Genomic DNA, 20,043 nt, shown 5'->3' with positions numbered 1-20,043 from the left:
AGCGTGTACACACGTGTGGGTTTATGTGTGAGCGCACACACGTGCACACACACACGGGGAGAGGGAGGGGACGGGACAGGACGGGCGGTGACTAAGAAGCAAGCCCAGTGCTCTGACACAGCAGGCTCTTGTGCTCACTCAGGGACCCAGGTCTTTTGTCCTGGAGTCTCCCTGCGGTGGCCCACACCGCCCAGTGGCGGGGAGGTGGGAAGGAACACCGCCCACCCCCCCCACCCCGCCGGTTTGCAGGAGGTCCCAGCCAGGCCCGGAAGCAGTGCCTCCCACAGCAGGAGGAGCACAGCGCCTCCCATGGGGGGACAAACCCCCGTCGCTTCCAGACCTGCGACTCTGCTCTGTCAGTCTGACAGCGGACGCCTCTCTGTGCTTACTAGGCAGGGAGCTTATTAAAGCCTATTTGCATTTCTTTTTTTGGCAATTTTGTTCACATGCGTCTACCATTTTTTGAAGTCGGATACTATCTGCTGTGACTGTAGTCGGCTGTTGAAAGGTCGACGAAAGAAACAGGCTCACATTCAGATAGACGGGGCACGAGGAGGTCGCCGGGTGCCCGGGGTCAGGCTCTTCTAGAAGGTGCTGCCTTCCGACACGGGGGGCATCCAGAGCCCCTGAGATGTGCAGGGGGACGCGTGGTCCTCCACCCAGTGGACTGGGTCAGAGTGGGGCGAAGACATCGTCCTGGGCGGGGGGCTCCCTTCCACTGTGAGAGCCGCGTCATTCCCACGGGTTCCCACGGGGGCAGAGCGAGGAGGCGGGAGCGAAGGGTGGGGGCTCGGGCACCGGGCCGGTTCTGACGGTTGTTTTAACCCAAAGGAGTTGCTGTTTGTGTTGATTTCACTCTCTGTTGCTGTTTCAGTCTGTTCACTATTTTGTCCGAATCTGTGCCTCTCACGGCGTGTCCAGCCCGGGCTGCACACCTTCCAGTTGCCTCGTGTGCGTGTCTGTGTCTGTGTGTGTGTGTGTGTGTCTGTGTGTGTGACGTGCTGAGCACGCTTTGTGAACATTCCCGATAGCTCAGTTCCGTTTGGTGCTCAGAGTAGTTAATTAGACACATGCGGAAGATGCTAGATTCCATGCGTCTGGAGTGTCACTCAACATCCTCCTGGCTGTGGCTGGAGCGCCCAGTGTTGTGGGCTTTTATCGGAAGTAAGGGCACTTTGCCTGCCACCTGGTCTCTCGGTCCCGGCGGGCGTTCTGCCTGGAGAGGACGTGCTCGGCTTGGCCTTCCCCACCGTGTGTGGGTCCGCAGACGGGGCTCTGGGTCATCGTCCATCCCGCTCCTGGTCCTCGTGTTGTCCGGTGCGGAGCCCACCAGCCGTGGGCACCGGGGAGGGGATGACAACAAGCTGAAACATGACTTTGAAAGTGTACTTCTCTAAGAATTGCTTCAATCCTCCCGAGATTATGAATAGCAAGGTTTCTAATATCTGCTGTGGGGCCGAGGCTGCAAACAACTGGGGAGAATCAGTGAGCCTGCTTTTGCTTCCTGCGGCCACACCTTCTGGTGTTTCGGTCAGTTTCTGCTTCCTGTCCCTCCGTCCGCTGAGTCTAGAGTTCTGATTTATCAGGAACAGCCACAGGTGACGAGGGGCGTCGAGAAGCGTGCGGCTGCCCGTGCTGGCCCTGCTCCGCGCTGTGGTCACGCCGGCAGCCGGTGCTCGGGGGCACTTGCCGTGTGCAGGGGCTCGCCCACCCCCACAGCCCTGCAGGTCCCCCGGCCCCTGCGACGTGCGTGTTACTTATGGAAGCGTGGCTCGGGGCCCTCGAGAACCGCGCCCAGTGCCACATAGCTAGAAACTCAAGTGGGCTCCTCCAGGACTGTGGCCCCAGCCCCCGTCTGCCATCCCGACAGCAGCCGGCCTGTGGGCCACAGGCTCAGGTGAATTGCAGCAAGGCATTCATCACCCACGTGAGAGAATCGTCGTGGCTGCTGGGGAGACACTGCTTCCGCTTCCTCAGGAGTCAGTGCTCACCAGTACTTAGCAGGTGACTTTCACAGATGTCGCCCCCGCTCTTCTGGTCTCCACCTTTCAGGTGCTTTAGAATCTGCTCGTCAGCAGCCCCAGAGTCGCTGGCTGGGACTTGGATGGAGGCGGCAGTGGGTCCGTAGACCAGCTTGGGGAGAACTGACATCTCGGCGACGCTGAGTCTTCCTGTCCGTGAACATGGACTGTCACTACGCTCATTTAGGGCTTCTTTCCTTTCTCTCGTCAGAGTTTTGCAGTTTTCCTCACCTAGGTCTTTACTTACCTTGTTTGATTTCTGTCTAAGCATTTAATTTTGGGGGTGGTCATGTAAGCAGTCTTGCACTTTTCTTTCAAAGCCCACTTGTTCACTGCTCTTATATAGGAAAGCAATGGACTTCCTTATACTGACCTTGCATTCTGCAGTCTTGCTACAATTGCTTATTAGTTTCAGGAGTTTCTGGTCAGTAGCTATGCTTATTTTAATTGTCCTGTGTTGCATTTCGCTAGAAGAAACATGTTTGCTTGAAAGTAACGCACACACCTGCACCTCGTTTGCTGTGCGCAGTCTGCTCCGGCTCGTGCACAAATCTCCGATGGGTGAGTGAGCTGAACAGCCGTTACTCAGATGGTTTCCTTGGAAAGAAACTATTTCGTCGTAAAATATAATAAATTGATAGCTGTGAACGCTTTACTCATGATTTGTTTACATGATACTGAATTGGATTAGTTTCCTTCAAATAATGTAAGGATTCTATACGTCAGTTGCCTTTGCTGAATAAATAATCGCCTCGTCACTCAGCGTTTTGCTGTAGCTACAGGGTTGATCTAGCCTTCAGCATGGTGCTTGATTTATACTACAGAATCAACAGGAGTTGTCTCCGTTTAAGGCCACTTTTTAAAAATTTGCAGTGTTGGCTATTAAAGATAAAACCTGTAACAATTATGAAAATATGTAAAATGTTTCTCGAAACCACTTTTTGAGACTAACATGGATTAAATCTAGTAGGAATTACTAGTAATATTAATCAAGGTTACTGTGTGTCTTAAACATTTTTTAATGTGTAAGTTTTTAGTGAATTCCTAAAGATAGTGCTTTCCACCAGCACAACAGACATTCAAGTTCAGATGCATCTTACTATAAATAATTCACATTCTTTATGTTTTAGTCCAGAACATCTTTTCTCACTAAGGGAAGGGAAGGAGAGGGCAGAGGTGGGGCGGGGTGCAGCTCCTCTTCCACAGACCTCAGGAGCACAGCCGGAAGTCGGGGAACACGACCTTTGTCTTAATTTGTATACTTCGCTTTACAACATAAACACCTACAAAGGTATAAAGAATAATGCAGCAGATAACAGGTATCCACCACCCACTTAATGAAAAAAAGCATCGCCAGTGCATCCCGTTAGGTGAAAAATGACCTGGGGAGAACCGAAGTGACACTCATGAGTGACACTGGGGAGTGAGTGTCACCGCTCCCCAGTGACACCGTGGACCAGCCTCGTTGTCCTCCTTGTGGTCCCACATCCCCCGTCCGGCTCGTCACAGGTGCCTCCCGGTGTCGCTGGCCTGGGAGGCCACCCTCATCCGAACCGTGTGGTTCCGAACATGCTGCGATCCAGGTTGGGCCTTCGCGTCCTTGCTCTGGGGCCTCGGGGCCGCGCACTGTCTGGGCGTCAGGGCCCGTGGGCTCCGTGGGACCGCTGGCCCCGCCTCCTCGCTCCTTTCATCCCGAGCTTTTCCCAAACACGCACACCCGTCTGTTCTTCCGAGCAAAACTTAGAATCCGCTTGTTCAGTTCTATTAGGAAAAGAAAGGTTGGAACTGGTGCTGCAACCAAGTTAAACATCGACCCCAGGTCTTCTGATGCCAAGTGTGATGGCTTTTTTCGCACTTGGCTGCCTCCCAAGTTCAGCCGCCTTCTCCCTGCTTTACGAGCACGCTGAACAGTGGAGAAACGGTTTGAATATCGCTACCAAACAAAGCTTCTCTTTAATTGGTCATTCCTGGAATCTTGTTCCGTGTGGGGTTTCTGATGGCGTTTTAATTCTGACGTGTTTATAGTTCAGGCTGCAAGCGGTGCTTTCAGAAGGAGAGCGGAGCAGTTGTGTGAAATGCTCTGAAGTGCGTGCACTTGCTGTTTCGCTTTGTCTCATAACCTTTGGGGCGAGAGTTGGCATTTGTGGGAGGTGGGAATGCCGCCCCACCCCCTCCAGCAGGAGCCTTGGGGCCTCCATTCTCCCTGCACGCGGCCCGCCCGCCGCTCCGTGGGGTCTGATCGTTTCCCACTGCGAGACATTTCCGTGTCCTTTTTAAGAACTTTAATATGTAAGAGCAGGAAAACAGGGCGCCCTGCAAATTAGGGGAGCTGCGTGAGGGCCGGGCCCCTCCCGTGGCTCAGACTGACTGTCATTGTCACGGGCAGCGTGTTCCCCCTCGTCCCCGACCTCCAGGCAGGCCAGCCCCCTCGGCACACCCTCACTGACGCACCGTCGCGTATTCGTGCCTGCTGCCTGCGTCTAATTACACTTTCTACTTGGAGGTCATGTCGTCCTCGCGTAGCCGTGAGAAATGATACGGAGAGAACCATGTTTGCCTGACACAGCGCAGTGTCACAGTCAGGACGCTGACCCGGATACAGTCGGGGTCCAGAACGTTCCATCGCGCACCTGGGTCGCTCTTCCGTGCTTTTGGAGCCACCCCCTTACCCTCCCAATACCTGCAGCCCCTGATCTGCTCTCCACTTCTACTTACCTCGTTTCAAGAATGTCGTGTATATAAGTGCACCATGCAGTAGGTGACTTCCAGACTGGCTTGTTTCCTGCGGCCTCTTCTATGGAGATTCACCCCAGTGGCTGCAAGTGTCCGTAGTCCAGTCCTTTTTCAGCCGCGTTGAGTTCCTCCCTCCACGTGGAGGTGCTGCGGGGCGTCCAACCACTCGCCTGTTGCTGGGTGCCTGGGTTGTTTCCAGGTTGGGGCTGTTGTGAATGACGTTGCTGTGAACATTTGTGCACGTTTTTTATGTGAACTTAAGTCTTCATTTCTCTGGGATAAACGCCCCTGTTCAGTTTTCAAGAAACTCCCAGACTTTCCAGAGGGGCCTCACCACTTACATCCCCACCGGCAGCACGGGAGGGACCCAGTTTCTCTGCGCCCTCGCCGGCATTCGGGGTCATCACATTTCTTGCTTCGGCTGCTCGTGGGGTGCAGTGGTGTCTCACGGGGCTGTGAGTCCTGTTTCCCTGCCGGCTAACGACACTGACCACTCTCACGGGCTTTTCTTCCATCCACCCGAGTGTCCTCCTCAGTGCAATGTCTCCTCGTGTCTTATGCCCCTTTTCTGGTTGGATCCTTTGCCTTGCTGTTGAGTTTTGGGAATTCCTTGTGTGTTCCATTTGTGGAATGTGTGGTTTTCAGCTATTTTCTCCCTCAGTCGGTAGCTTGTCTTTTCATCGCCTTAGCAGGGTCTTGAGCAGAGCGAAGATGCCTGATTTCGATGAGGTCCAATTCACCAGCAAAGCCGATTTAGACTGTGGATTGCGCTTTCGGCGTCTCCTGTGCCTGGGCAAGCCGGGCCGAGCCCCTGGCCCCTGGGTTTCCTCGCGTGAGTCCCCTGCAGGTTTCATCGTGCACATGGCGCACCCGCGCCCTTGGCCCATCTCAGGTGCAGGTTGGAGCCCGTGTGAGACTCAGCTGCCCGGTGGCTGCAGCACCATCTGCTGCCAGCTGCCCCGTTTCTCTGCACTGCCCGCAGAGGGCACCTGTGGGCCTGCCCCTGGGCTCTGTCTGCTCTGCGTGCTCCTTTGTGTGTCCCTCGCAACACCGCTGTCTCAGTGACAAGCGCTGCCTAGTGCGCATGGCCGTCAGGTACAGTGGGCCCTCCCGCCTCTTCCTGATGGCCGCTCGAAACCCTCCCAGACAGTCCTGACCAGGCCTCTGGGTCGGCGTCTGTCATTTGCCTTTTTTCATTCAGTTTGAGATCTTCCTGGCTGTTGGTATGATTTTCAGTTGAAACCTTGTATATGTTATATTACAAGACTATATCTTACTTTATAGCCTTTGTGTTAGATGATTTTCACTCATGCTGCTCTGTTAGGGGTGGGGGAGAGGCCACCTCAGGCCTCTGCTGCCCCTCCATGGCTCCGCTGACACTGCTGGGTGGGGTGGGGTGGGGTGTGGGACCGTCCTAACTCCACTGGGCCTCCTCTGATGCCCCAGCACAGCTGGAAAGGGCACCTCGCTGCCGTGATACAGGTGGGGGTGGAAGTCCAGCCCCCTGTGTGTTCTCTCCCATGCTGCCTTGTAGGGTGGGAGGGAAGGGGAATCCAGGCTTCCCTCTCATCCTTGCTGGGTGGAAGGGTGGGGTCTGGCTGGGGTGGGATTGCTCTGTTGCTTCCTGTCCTCCTGCAGGAGGGACCTCTCCCGGTCCCTTGCCAGAGAGAGCAGCATTTGTTGGGGTGTTTTGGTTTGTGCCCATTGATGTTTCCAGGCTGCTGGCTCCTTCAGCTCCAAGTCTGGGGTCATGACACAGAAAGGAGACCAGGGGACCCATGCCGTGCCATCCCTCGGGTCCCACAGGTCTGCCCTCCTCCTTTCACCTCTACACGTGGTGTCAGGGTCTTCAGCTGTACTGACGGGGGGGCGGGGGGGAGGGGGGAGGACGTGTGCACCACTCTCCCGCTGCGCGAGTCCCTGCAGCCCGTTTCGGGCGGGGCCAGGGCTCAGCGAATAACAGCGGAGCCATCAGAACGGTTGTGCGTTGTTTCCCGAATTGACAGTTTGGGTTTCCTCAAAGTGCTCGTGATGGGGTTTCTCATGCAGCCTCCAGGTTCCATGCACCCCCTACCCCGCCCGTTCTCCTGTCTTCACGGTGTGTCCGGTCACCCTCTCCTCCAGTCGTCACCTCCACGTGCCCGCTTCTGACCTGCCCCGCAGCCCCGAGGCCCTCGGAGCACCTTGCCGAGGGCGCGCAGTGGTCTTGCAGCCCTGCCACGTCTTACCTCCCACTCTAGACCTCAAGGAAATCGCTCCTCATTAAAATTTTCCATGATGGGCCCTGACCGGTGTGGCTCAGTGGGTTAGGCCTCTTCCCACAAACTGAAAGGTCACCGGTTCGATTCCCAGTCCGGGCACAAGCTTGGGTTGCAGGTTTAGTCCCTGGTCAGGGCACGTACCAGAGGCGACCGATCGATGTTCCCCTCTTTCTTCCATGTTCTCTCTCTCTCTCTTTCTCCCTCCCTTCCCCTCTCTCTAAAAATCAGTAAATAAACACAAACATTCAGTAAATGAAACTGTAAAGCACATGCACACACAGCATTGCATACCAAACCCACCTGCCCGCCAGCTGGCCCGAGCGGTGACTAGCCGCGGACCTTCCGTTTCAGCCGGGCGCCACCTGCTTCCCCACCCGGGTCATGTTGTAATAGTGAATGCCAGGTGTTGCCGTGTCATCCCTCAGTACCTCAGTACTTCAGTGTGACTGAAGGTAAGTCCTAGCTCCACACCTGCAATGATAAACAAGCATTCCTGGTTACAGTCAGCTCTCCAGATGGCATTTGTGTTTGAATTTCTCCATCGCAGGATCTGTCTGATTCATTTCCAGTCCTTGCCATGTCCGCGCTGTGCTGTACACAGAACAGGTTTCCAGAAAACGTATCTTTATATAATTAATGAATATAAAGTAATAATGCTTTTAAAACTATCTGGAACACTCTCTTGAATAACAGATTCTAAATAGAAACTCGTTGAACTTTTAGCAACAAATTTACCAGATATGCAGTGAGATTCAACACTATTAACAAATGGTTGTCATGAAAACTGTATATATTTTAGACGTTTGATGTATGGGAGATGTTTATGATATGTGCATGCTTTAGCACATTTTAGTCACCATCTTCTAAAAAACGATGAATTTGCCTTTGTGATTTGTAATATCAATTTTATTTGTATACAAAGCAACTTGTGGCTACAAATTTGCAAGTCGTCTTTTTCATCAATTACAATTTGATGGGATCATTAATTATAGATTGTGTACTAGTAAAATTTTGCAAAGTATAGCCATAGTATTTAGGAAGAGGAAACTCTTAATTAAGTTTGTTAAGAATTAGATCATTGGAGTAATTGTTCTTTGAGGATTTCCTGTTATTTACTTCTCCTGCTAATAAAGTAATGTTATTCTTGGCTAACAAGTTCGATGAGATTTTAACAATTCCATGCATTTTAGATTCATCTGTGTGAGATGTGACTCCAGAGGAAAGTGGAATAATGAAGTGAAATGCCGTGGGCCCTTCTTTTTCTTTGCAGCTTTATTTTGTGACCCAGACCGGAAGTCTGCCAGAGCAGAGACCCAGTGGCAGGCGGCTGGAGTCCTGTCTGGGCTCTGTGGCTGTCTGGGGTTGTGCGGTCTCCAGGCCCTCGCATGGGAGAGACTGAAGACGTGAACACTGTCACCTTTCTCCCTGGTTTGGGGCTCGCCAGGGCCCCGGCCCTGGAATCAAGGCCACCCCTGCCTGTGGCAGAGCCCACGGGGGTCCTGTGGGGAACCGTGCCAACAGGCGGGGGCACCTGCTCATCCTGTCCCGGCAGCAGATGGACTGTCCTTGCTTCCTGCGTCTCTTTTCTGTGTGCAGCTGCATTGGTGTCGTTTCTGCAGAGGAGCCTCACCCCATGGTGCTCGTGTGATGGACGCACTAAGTGTGACTTTCTTGCTGTCTTTCAGACAGAAACAGTCTCCGCCAGTCAAGAAACCCCCCACAGCCTTTCGCCATGGATCTAGAAGACGAAGAAAACCTGAGTAAGACCTAGGCCTGCCACGTAGTCCGGAGTGGCCGGTTTGCCATTAGTCCTGGTGTTTCTGGAACTTCATTTCATGATGCCGCTTTGGGGGCATGATCTCCCTGTGATACGGGCTCCCAGCAGTGGCATGTTTTAAATTTGTGATACATGCCGTCTTTGCTGCAGGCACCTCCCTCGCAGCCACATGTGTGGGGCTGTCACTCCTGGCCATCGTCCTGGCCGCGGTGCCCCTACCTGGGAGGAGGCGTGCCTCCAGGCACACGTCTCGTGAAGCTGTGCGCTTTGTGCGCAGTCGCAGCCTGGTTGTCACGGTGACAGTCAGGTCCCTCCGTGCAAATCTAAGATAACCTTTGAGGTGGATTTAATTACCTGGCCATCTGAAATAACAGCACGTGCACTTTTTTGTCCAAATACAGTGGGTTCTCCCACATCGTGAGGGGAAGGGCTCGCGTGGATCCGCGGAGCGTAAGTTCCCAGACTTTCAGGAGCCCTGGGACCGTGTGGCCTGCCACACCTTGGCCCCTTCTCCGTCCCACACTGTCCTCTCCAGGGCGGAGGGACGGAGGGGACAGAGAGGTTCAGGGCTGTGCCAGCTTCCCCTCCCCACGCTGCTCTCAGTGGAATGCCCAGTGAATGCACTTCTCTTCCGTTTTATCTTTAATCCCAGAGAGCAGTGCACTTGAATAAGGCTTAAATGCTCCCACAGAGGCTGGGAGCTTGTAGCAGGGCCACGGCTACAAAGACACCCTTTTCCTGGTGCAGGTGCCTGTGCGCGTTCTTACCGGTGGGTGTCCAGTTGCTGCCGAGAAAGAGCGTGCAGGTCTAAATGATGAGTGACATTTTGCTCAGAGTGGCCATCTGTGACCAGAACGCAGTTCAGTCCCTTTCTCTGTGACTTCACCCAAACCGACCAGCTCAGTGAGGCCTTGGAGTTGGCTCCATTACCCGAGGTTCATGCGGCAGAACGGCCTGCCTCGCACACAGGCCGGTCTGTGAGTTCGGTCGTGGATGGGGCGGGGTGGGCTGGGTCTTGGTCGCATGAACTGCACAGTAGACGCTCTCTCTGGCGGAAGTCAGTGCCTCTGGGATGGATGGCAGCACGAGCAACTGACCAGTCGTGTTGCAGAAGCACATGGCGCTGTGCCCATCCTCCTGCCGACCTGTGCGTAGCCCCTAACTGCCTGGTCGCCATCATAGCCCACGCCTGAGGTCCTTCTAGAACCAGCCCTATGTTTTTACCAGCCGGTTCCCCTCGCCATCTCCAGTTCTGCCCATGCACGATTTCCCATGAAGAGCGTGTGTGCACGTGTCCCCCGGCCTCCTTTCGGTTGGCACGGTGTGGGGGGGGGGGTGTCGTCCGCGGCAGCGGTCATCTGGTTTGGGTGCAAATGTCACAGAGTGTGGGTTGTATAACTGTCTCCAGACTGATCCTGTGCTAATTTAGATGAAGAATCCTCCTAAGTAATTTTTCTGTACAGATAAGCTGCCAGTTTAAGTGCTGAAACTTAGCAGTGCCAGTTCTGTGTCTTTATCACTTTGAAAGCAACAAAAAATGTTCTCATGATGAACAGTTACATTCATGAAACAAAGTAGCGTGGTGTGCGAAGAGAAAGCGACCAGGAAGAATTGTGACAGTGGGGAGGTCTTCCTCCACTTTTATTGCTTTCTCTTTACCTGGCAGCATTTTTAATGAGATAGATAGCAGCATTTTTAATGAGATAGATAGCAGTATTTCAGTGCTCCTGAGAACTTAGAATTTCTGTGACCTATGTTATAAAAAAAGTGTACCTTTCCTAGAATCATGAGATTGTCAATCCAATACTGATGATTTTAATTTCTTAAAGGAAAGCATGTGGTCGTTTGAGGATACCAATGTTTGGTTGAGTGCGTGTCAGAGTGTGTTTTTCCGGTGACGCGAGTGTCTGCATCGCTGGTTCTGTTCGGCGGAAGCGCCGGCGTGTCCGCGGCCGCCTGCGTGACGTCCTCGCTGTTCGCGCATCTAACCTGTCTCGCTCTGCCCTTCTCACCTTTTGTTCCCTCTGAGCACCGAAAGGAGTAACCTATCGAGCTTTTGCTGGAGGATGTTATAAATGAAAATTTAGTGTCTATTCCGTCAGCTTTGTCAACTGGGAGAAGTGGTGTGTGTGTCAGCACCTGGCAGAGGTGCCATCTGCAGAGAAGGCCTGCCTGTCTCTCGTCTCTGCCGCAGGCAGGCCAGCGCCTGGCCTCTCACGGGCTGCGTTTAAACCAGGGCCGATCTCTACCTCTGGGCTGAGTGCCGGCAGCCGGGGAAACTCGAAGGCTCTCACTGTGGCATTGGCAGCCCACGGCCCAGACTTGATGCCGTGTCAAAGCCTCCGTAGGCGGAGCCCATGGCGTTTGCTTAGCCCAATGAGAGTCTGCTTTTATACCATGTTGTCGAAACAGACCCAGGCCCCTAAACTGGGCACCTCTAAATTGGCTTATGATGTAAAAACCACTCTGATGACTCACAAGATACATTGTGGGGTTTGGAAGCGAGTGGCAGACCTTTAAACTCCACGACGCCAGCACCCCGGCGCCCTGCAATCAACAAACACTCCTGCGCCTCACGCGCCAGGCGGCCCCGGACCCAGCCAGGGAGATGGGGATTGCTTGCCACTCTTTTTCAAAAAGCTTGGTAAACATGAGGGGAAGAGTAAGCGCTTTTTATACCCCTTTTTGAAATTAAAATCATATTTATTTGGCCACGAACTTATAGGGTACTAAAATTAACTTTATTAATTATAACTACAAGCTACCTTTAAAAGGTTGAACAACCAAGTTATTCATAAATCCATCAAATGTTCGTTTTAAAAAATGTTTAAAAGACAAAATTTCCAGCTTTAGTTACGAAGTTGTAGCCTGCCTGCAGCTTCAATTTTACGCCTTCCTCTTATATATATATTTTTACTCCTGTGGAATATATTAAGGATTCAGAGGCACATCAATCCCCTCATATAGTAAAAACTTTTAAATGAATACTAGAAATGGAGCTATATCCTTCAGAAATCATTTTTAAGCAGCCAGAATACTTTACATAATGACGTAAGCTGATTTCTAAGATTGATTCATGAACTAAATCAAATAACAGCACAAATTGACCGAATTTTTTGAACCTGGAAAACTAGTCAGCCTGTAAATGCTGCTTTTACACGTGGCCCCTCCTCTGCGAGATGCCGCAGCTCAGAGCCGACCGCGAGAGGAAGTGCCCCTGGGAAGGGGGTGGGGGTGCCATGCTAGACCGGCATCTGTCAGTACTAGTGCCAGACTCACTAGTGTGAGGTCTTCTGGACACATCTACCGAGCCACACTTCGGTGCTCCAGAGGATTCTCACAAAAGTGACTTTAAAACTCACCTTCTAATGCAAAAGCAGTTGGCGATGATGAATAGAGATGGAAGGAGCCATTATTCAGCGAGGCGCCCGGCGGCCCAGGTCAGTGGAGGCCCCGGGTTGGGGGTTCAAGGTGCAGGCCCTCCCGGACAGGCAGCAGGGACCACAACGTAGGACACACATCACTTACCCAGTTACAAAGAGCGATAAAGGAATCCATAAATTTTGCATTTACAAGATCCTGCAACGAAGGCGTTGTAAGTTGCTCTTTCTGGGCACGCAGGTTCCAGCAGCACAGAGGCTAAGGACAGCGGCAGCGCGGGCCGCGGGCCCCCCGGGGACGGCGGCGGCGGCACGCCGGGGCTGGCCGATGGCTGCCCGCTCCCCAACGGGGGCGGCGGCGGGTCCGCCGGCAGGAAGCGGCCCCTGGACGAGGGCAGCAACGGGCACGCCAAGTTCCGCCTGAAGAAGAGGAGGAGGGCGCCGGGGCCGGCGCTGCCCAAGAACGCGCTGATGCAGCTGAACGAGATCAAGCCCGGCCTGCAGTACTCGCTGCTGTCCCAGACGGGGCCCGTGCACGCGCCGCTCTTCGTCATGTCCGTGGAGGTGAACGGGCAGGTGTTCGAGGGCTCCGGCCCCACCAAGAAGAAGGCCAAGCTGCACGCCGCCGAGAAGGCCCTGCGCTCCTTCGTCCAGTTCCCCAACGCCTCCGAGGCCCACCTGGCCATGGGGCGGAGCCTGTCCGCCAATGCGGACTTCACGTCCGACCAGGCCGACTTCCCCGACACGCTCTTCAACGGCTTCGAGACGCCGGACAGGTCGGAAGTGCCCTTCTTCATGGGCTCCAACGGCGACGACTCCTTCAGCTCCAGCGGGGACCTCAGCTTGTCGGCGTCCCCGGTGCCCGCCAGCCTCGTGCAGCCCCCGCTCCCGGCCCTGCCGCCCTTCCCCCTGCCCAGCGGGAAGAACCCCGTGATGATCCTGAACGAGCTGCGCCCGGGCCTGAAGTACGACTTCCTCTCGGAGAGCGGGGAGAGCCACGCCAAGAACTTTGTCATGTCCGTGGTCGTGGACGGCCAGTTCTTCGAAGGGTCGGGAAGGAACAAAAAGCTCGCCAAGGCCCGGGCCGCGCAGTCCGCCCTGGCCGCCGTCTTCAACCTGCACCTGGATCAGACACCGTCGCGCCAGCCCATCCTCAGCGAGGGCCTCCAGTTGCACCTGCCCCAGGTGAGGACGGGTCCGGGCACAGCCTGGTCATGCTTTTAGACAGGACTCGGTTTCATTGTCACCGCTGACTCTCCATCTTCCGTCACCGACCTCACCACGGTTCCCAGTGAGTGTGGCCGCTGCGCAGGCTCTCTGAGATTGTGCTGGCCGCGTTGTCCCTGGGCGGGCAGCCGCCCGAGGCTGTCGCAGCACAGGGTGGGGACACGAGGGCGGTGCAGCCGGCCCGCTCCGTGCTGAGGTTCGCCCGGGAAGGCAGACCACGGTCCCCTCCCTGTGGCGGCACAGGTGTTCCGAACTCGGGCACCTGCCCCAGCCCAGGGTGCTTTCCGAAGTCTTGCTGGGCTGGGGGCACCGGGGGAGTGCATTGGCCTGGCAGCTGCCGAAACCCAAGGGTGGCGGGGCTCCGGGCTGCGCAGGACTGGCCGGCGGCCGCACTCCCGAGCCCCCAGCGGTAGGGAGCATGTGTCAGAGGGACAAGGTGTGTGGGGGGCCCTCAAGCAAGTGCTCCGGGGCCCCCCAGGCATCCGGGTCTCTGTGCCTGGTGTTCACCACCTGGGATTCATACAGGCTCCCTCCTGCCTGGCCGGAGTGGGTGGCCACTCTTCCGTTTGGTCTTGGACCCCGACACCCCCTAATATCGGGGTGAACACAGGGAAACGTGCAGGGGGCCCAGATCGGCATCTGCGAGGGAGGAAGCTAAAGGGGAAGGAACACGTAGTATCCTCTCTAAATCCTGCACCTCTGCTTGTTTATCGCTTCTTTTCTTAGAAATTCAGAATTCTCTGGTCTACTGTAAAAACCAGTCTTTCAGGGAGAAAACCTGTCCTTCTTGTCTGTTGATTCCTTCTTGTCAAAGCATCATTCAGTTCAAAGACAAAATATGTTGCAGTTTGAGCAGAAAGATGAAGGACCTGGGCATCAGCAGGCAGGTGGTCTGTGCCCTCTCAGAAAGACCGCAGATGTCAGCCCGTCTTTCGCCTTCGAGCCAGTTTGAGTGACCTGCGTGCAGGTGTCCCCCGAGATGGCCAAGGCCCTCCGTTTTAAAAGGAGGAAATTTATTTTATTTTTAAAGCAACGTCACGCAGCACTCTTATGAAGTAGCATGCTCACGGTAACGTGCTGATTTTTTTGTGAGCCGAGTAATTGCTTCCAACCTTGACCTCTTGCTCCAAGGCCACTTGTAGTTTTACAGAGCAGTGGCACTGGTTCCCAAGTGACTTCTTTAGTTTTCAGGTCCACTGTTCGCTGAACTATGTCAGCTTGAGCTCAGGACGACACCTGACTTGCCCTGTGGTCCCCGAACGCGAGCAGGGCCAGGTGTGACAGAGCAAAGCCTGCCAAGCACTCTGCCTCCCAGAGGCCAGGTTGTGCAGTGCAGATGGGGAACGGGGCAGAGGGGTCTGTGTGTGCTCGTGTACACGCGTGTGCACGTGTATGTACTCACAGCCCCACCCCCAGGCCGGGCTCAGTGGAGCGGTGGTGACCAGAGCCCCTGGCCTGGGAGGGCTGGGCCTGTGCAGCATCCGTGGGGAGGGCACGTGTGGGGATCCTGCAGGGAAGGGTGTGGGGGGAGGGGCCGCCCACACCACTTGCAGGTTCTGCGGGTGCTGAGCTGCGGTTTCAGGACTCCTGTGGTCCCTGACCCCTCGAGGCCTGAGGGAGTGGAGCTGCTTAGGTCAGACGTCACTGGTCATGTGATCCTTTCCCTTCATGGCGTTCACATCAGCACCAGACGGTTTAAAAACTGGGCGCCACGGACCGCACGGGCGAGTGTGAAACACCCCGTGAGCAGTGCACGTTAGTGAAGTGGCCCAGCCGAGCCGCAGCGCCTCTCCGCCCGAGTGTCACTGCAGGAGGGGGTGCCGGGGCCTGCGGGGGGGTGGGGGTGCCATTTAGGAGCACGTGACCTTGTCATTACACCCACCGCCACAGGTGGAGGGAGAGGCGCTTCGTGGCCCGTAGAGAAAGAGGGAGTGACCTCTTTAAGGGGGTGGAAGCACTGCCCGTGTGTGCAGATGCTGGCATCACACCAGCAAGTAAGTGTGTGCGGAAGTGCCCGACCTCCATCTGAACTCAGATACAACTCTTGTGCTTTTCTCCGAAAATGTGTAGACACACCTGACTTTTATGAAAAGAGACTTTTATCTGCTCTAACGTCTCACTGTTTTCCCTTCTGCGTGAGTTGGAATGTGTTGTCCTTTACCGTTGGTACCCCCGCCTGTGTGCGGCCGCACCCCCCTTTCTGACTGTGGTCTGCTCGGTGCTCTGTGCTCACATCTGCAGCACCGAGGCCTCTGCCAGGTGCCAGGTGAGGCCCTTGGGCCCCGCCTGGACCTTCTGCCCGCTCTCCCCTGGCGCTCGCTGGGATTTGCTGGTGCAGTGATGGGAGTGAAACCTCCTGACAGCTGTGCTTTTCCCAAATAAGTCGTCATCCAGGATGAGTGACTTTCCTATTCGTTTTGAGAGTGTTGTATTAAGAGCCGAGGTGGGGACACTAGACTGGGACATTTGATTATCAAGACAAGTGTGAGATGGAGGGCGTGTAGATCCAGTGTGGCTCTTACACATGCACTGTTGTGCACCGCTTCCCGGAACTCAAAGGGTCCGCTTTATCACGATATCGTGAGTCATAAAAATGAGACGTGCCCCAAATCTAACGGAGAGGTTAGCCTCTAGAAGCTCTCCCTGCGGCACAGGTGCTGTCGGAGCTGGCCACACGCCAGCTGCCGTGTTCCAGGCCTCACTGAGCGCCTTCCCCGGAGTGCGTCCTGCTGTCCCTTGATCCAGGTGACCACTGCCCTGCAGGCCCTGGTCAGTGTTGGATCCTGAGAGCACGGCTGAGCCGGGGTGGTTCACCTCGTGCTGAAATACCCAAGGCACCCGATGGGCGGGGACCTTTGAGGGGGAGGCGCTGCCCAGAGCTTATGATTCTGTAGTGCAGTCATGCTTCTAACTGCCTGAGACATGGGGTGGCACACCCAAGGGTGGGCTCCTGGCCTTGCCAGCCTGCGCCAGACACTCTCAGAGCAGGGGAGGGGGGAGGCAGGTGACTGCAGGAAGGCACTGTGGCCACCCTCCACCTCGGTGTCCTCATCAGAGGGGGGCTGGTGCCTTGCAGAGATGGGGGCGGGGGGCAGCAGGGTGTGCCTCACACGCCGAGCCGTCCCGTCCTCCAGACCCTGTCGAAAGACCCCAGCCATGGCCTTTGTGTGCTCCCTGGGTGTGTGTTTCCGTTGAGTGTTTGGAGCAAATGCACACACGCACGCACGCACCCGTGTGCCAGCTTCGCCGTGGGACTCTCCAGAAGAGGAGCCATCGGCGCCGTCACCCTCTGACGGGAGAGCCCGCGTTGGCGTTTGCAGGCGGGTGCAGGCGCCTAACCCCCTCTGTGGTCCTCAGGTGTTAGCAGACGCTGTGGCCCGCCTGGTTCTGGATAAGTTTGGGGACCTGACGGACAACTTCTCCTCCCCCCATGCACGCAGGAAGGTTCTTGCTGGGATCGTCATGACGACAGGTAAACAAACACCTTGCCCTGTAAAGATCTCTGACTCTAACGGGAAAATCCTTTTGTCCTTCTTCTTCAGAATGTCTGCCACCTGCAAATGTGGGAAGCGTACCTAGTTTTTTTTTCCCAAATGTCCATCTTTTCACCCTACGTTGTTTTTATTCGGGGAAGCAGTCTGTTAGTACTGGGTCCCCGCAGTCCCGCGTGAGTGGTCTGGAGCTGCTCGGAAAACGGCAGGAGGCGTTAACTCCTGCTGCGCTGGAAAGTGGGGCGCATCCGGGTTAGCAGTTGGCGCTCGTGCCGCTGGGCGGGTTTCTGTGTGACTGCGGGGGAGAGCTGGGGCTCTAGCAAGAGTCGCAAGTCTGTGGGGAAGGAGGCGAGGTTTGGGACGGCAGGAGGAACCCAATTACACTTGTCCAGCCGTTCCGGTCGTGGAAGGAGCCCTTCCCCAGGCCCCCATCCCACACCCCGGAGCAGGACCTGCTGCTGCATCTCCGTGGGCGAGTCCTAGGAACAGGAAGCCTCGACCTGACCAGTGCTTAGGTCCCCACAGTGGGGCAGGCAGGGGCGTGGAGAAAGGACCCCGCTTCCTGTCACATGGGCTCCTCTCTGCTGGCGGCATCCACAGCGTGTGCAGGAAACTGGCCGTGGAGGTCAGGGAGTGAGGGGCCAGGCACGGGGGATCGGTGCCTGCTGGCAGGGAGCATCACCCTGCTCTAGGTGGAGGTGGCTGCGTTGCCCGCCTCTCCTGAGGTAGTTCTCCGACCCAGTGGGGAGAGGACACGATATCAGTCCCCCACGCCCTGCAGAAGCGTGATGACTCTTGCGTCACCGCCATCTCTGCCGTGGCGTGTGGGCTTCGGTGCAGCTGGGCGTGTGTCTGGGGTGGGGTGCGGAGCTCTGACGGGTAAGGTGGGTCTCAGGTGTTCTGTGACAGGTGGTGCCCCTGTCCTCCTCTCTCTTCTCTCCTTACTCCTGCAACTTACCTAACTGGACGGTGAGTGGCTGAGACCACAGTTCCCGAGCAGGCTCTGGGGCTCCTCTGCAGACACGGACGCGGGTGCAGTGCCATTCCCCCAGCTCTCCCGCCACCTTAGGGGAGGCAGCCGACCTCAGGGCAGCATGTGCACCCCAGCGCGAAGCCCCCTTGGGAGGCTGCTCAGAGCTGCAGTTCACGTCTGCAGGCGGGACTGTGCAGCCCGGGGCTCGGGGTTCTGACCTCAGATGGCCTCCTCTCACTGGATGGCCCTGGGAAGGTTATTGCCGCCTCTGCCTGAGCTTCCTGCTCTCTAAAACGGAGGCAGTGGTACTGTGTACCTTCAGATCACGGGAAGGGAGTGAGAATACCTCACCGGGTAGACATGGCTCACTGCCCTCCTCAGGGCGCCCCACCATTCTGTAGCTGCTGGTGGCGCAGTTTGTGCCTGGCGGCGGTCAGGGCCTTCGCAGCGAGCCCGCAGCACGTGGTCTGTGACAGACTAGCTCTTCCGGAGGTCCCTGGGGGTGGAGGGTTTGCCAGCAGCACAGTGAGACGGTGCCAGGGACCCCCAACCGCACCCTGTGAGGGACTTGCTTTCTCCCTGTCCCCTCCTCAGCGCCTCTTTAGTGCTCTGATGTCAATTTCAGTATTAGCAACTAGACCGTTGAGTCCACTTTCACGGAGCACTTCCTGTTTGTGTCCGACACGGCCTGTTCAAGAGCGAACTATTCCATCCCAGAGGAAACAACTTCCTCAAGTTTAGAGCCTTCACACTGTTTCATGAGGACAGTTGGCTCCCAGGAGTCTCCCAGCGCCCGTCCCCTGGGAGGCCTGCCGTCAGGGGTGGGGGTGGGGGGTTGTGAGCTGGAGCGGACCGCTCTGCGAGGCGCCCTCACCGGGGACGCTCGGGCCCCGGGGGCGCAGGACTGGGACTTAGAGGAATGGTCTCTCTTGTTTTCCAGGCACAGATGTTAAAGACGCCAAGGTGATCTGTGTTTCCACGGGAACGAAATGTATTAACGGCGAGTACATGAGTGACCGTGGCCTTGCTTTGAATGACTGCCACGCAGAGATCATATCTCGGAGGTCCTTGCTTAGATTCCTTTATACGCAGCTTGAGCTTTACCTAAAGTAAGTCTAGTAAGTAAGTAAGTAAAGGAAGCTGTTTTAAAAAGTATCCCCCCCACCCCACTGTGTCAGAAAGCACTGCAAAACTTTCACTGGAAAATTCTCAAAGTGGTAGCTTTGTCAGCAACAGCAAGGTTGGATCCCGCTTTCCCACGATGCTCCAGCTACAAATAGAGTTGGCTAGATTACAGCAGACACATGTATACGCACATGTACACACATGCACACACACATAGCAGCACCACAGATGTCAGATCTGTGCACGACCCTGTGCTGTGTTTCATGCGGTCCAACATCAGCAGAACTCCACCGCCTGGTAAACGCAGTCATTTTCATTCTAGTCACTGTGCCTAGAGTCAGCCCCTCGTCTGTCCGAACTGCCTTTCTTTACAAGGCCATCTCTGCACATAGTCACTCTGTTTGAAGTCATCAGTGGGAAAGAAAGGAGAAATACTCACATTTCGATGGCATGCCCCTTGTCGAGCAGACAGGAATTGTGCGAACTATCATAAGCGTGTAAAATAAAGATCCCAGCCCACGCTTCTCCACACCCCTTTGCAAACAGGGTCCTTTGAAACCGCAGTGAGCTGGGAGAGGCTGGATTCTGACCACACACAGCTAGAAAGTTTACTTTGCAACTGGTTTCCTTTCAGCAACAAAGATGATCAAAAAAAGTCCATCTTCCAGAAGTCTGAGCGGGGAGGCTTTAAACTGAAGGACAGCGTCCAGTTCCATCTGTACATCAGCACCTCACCCTGCGGGGACGCCAGAATCTTCTCTCCGCACGAGCCCATCCTGGAAGGTACGGCCCAGTCTCCTGGCAGTCAGCCGTGTCTCCAACTTCACGGCCGTGTAGCGACACACAAAACGATATACATTAGTATCCTTTTTTAAATGTCAGCCTTGATTGTGGTCTGAGGAATGTATAAAAGCGTGAGGTTTTACTTTTCCGTGAATAATTAATTAGAAAGTTTTGTTGGATGAAAAATGTTGATTCTCATAAACTAAGAAATTGAAGCCCTGGCTGGCGTAGCTCAGTGGATTGAGCACAGGCTGTGAACCAAAGTGTCGCAG

At 55.3% G+C, this 20,043-nt stretch overlaps 1 protein-coding gene across 4 annotated transcripts in view; it reads left to right on the top strand.

The window, feature by feature from the left end:
* Positions 1 to 20,043, top strand: part of ADARB1 (adenosine deaminase RNA specific B1) — a 103,520-nt gene that overhangs the window by 62,716 nt on the left and 20,761 nt on the right. For all 4 annotated transcript variants that reach the window (XM_045852450.1, XM_045852451.1, XM_045852452.1 and 1 more), the window contains exons 3-7: positions 8,701 to 8,775; positions 12,414 to 13,357; positions 16,757 to 16,871; positions 18,804 to 18,972; positions 19,623 to 19,771. In XM_045852450.1, coding sequence (XP_045708406.1) covers positions 8,748 to 8,775; positions 12,414 to 13,357; positions 16,757 to 16,871; positions 18,804 to 18,972; positions 19,623 to 19,771 — 1,405 coding nt within the window. In that variant the 5' untranslated portion in view covers positions 8,701 to 8,747. The remainder of the gene's footprint in view (positions 1 to 8,700; positions 8,776 to 12,413; positions 13,358 to 16,756; positions 16,872 to 18,803; positions 18,973 to 19,622; positions 19,772 to 20,043) is intronic.

Source organism: Phyllostomus hastatus, unplaced genomic scaffold, assembly GCF_019186645.2.
Source record: "Phyllostomus hastatus isolate PE091 unplaced genomic scaffold, TTU_PhHast_1.1 phas_contig_948, whole genome shotgun sequence".
Lineage (NCBI taxonomy): Eukaryota > Metazoa > Chordata > Mammalia > Chiroptera > Phyllostomidae > Phyllostomus > Phyllostomus hastatus.
Note: the sequence above shows the minus strand (reverse complement) of the source record. Positions and strands in the feature narration are given on the sequence as shown.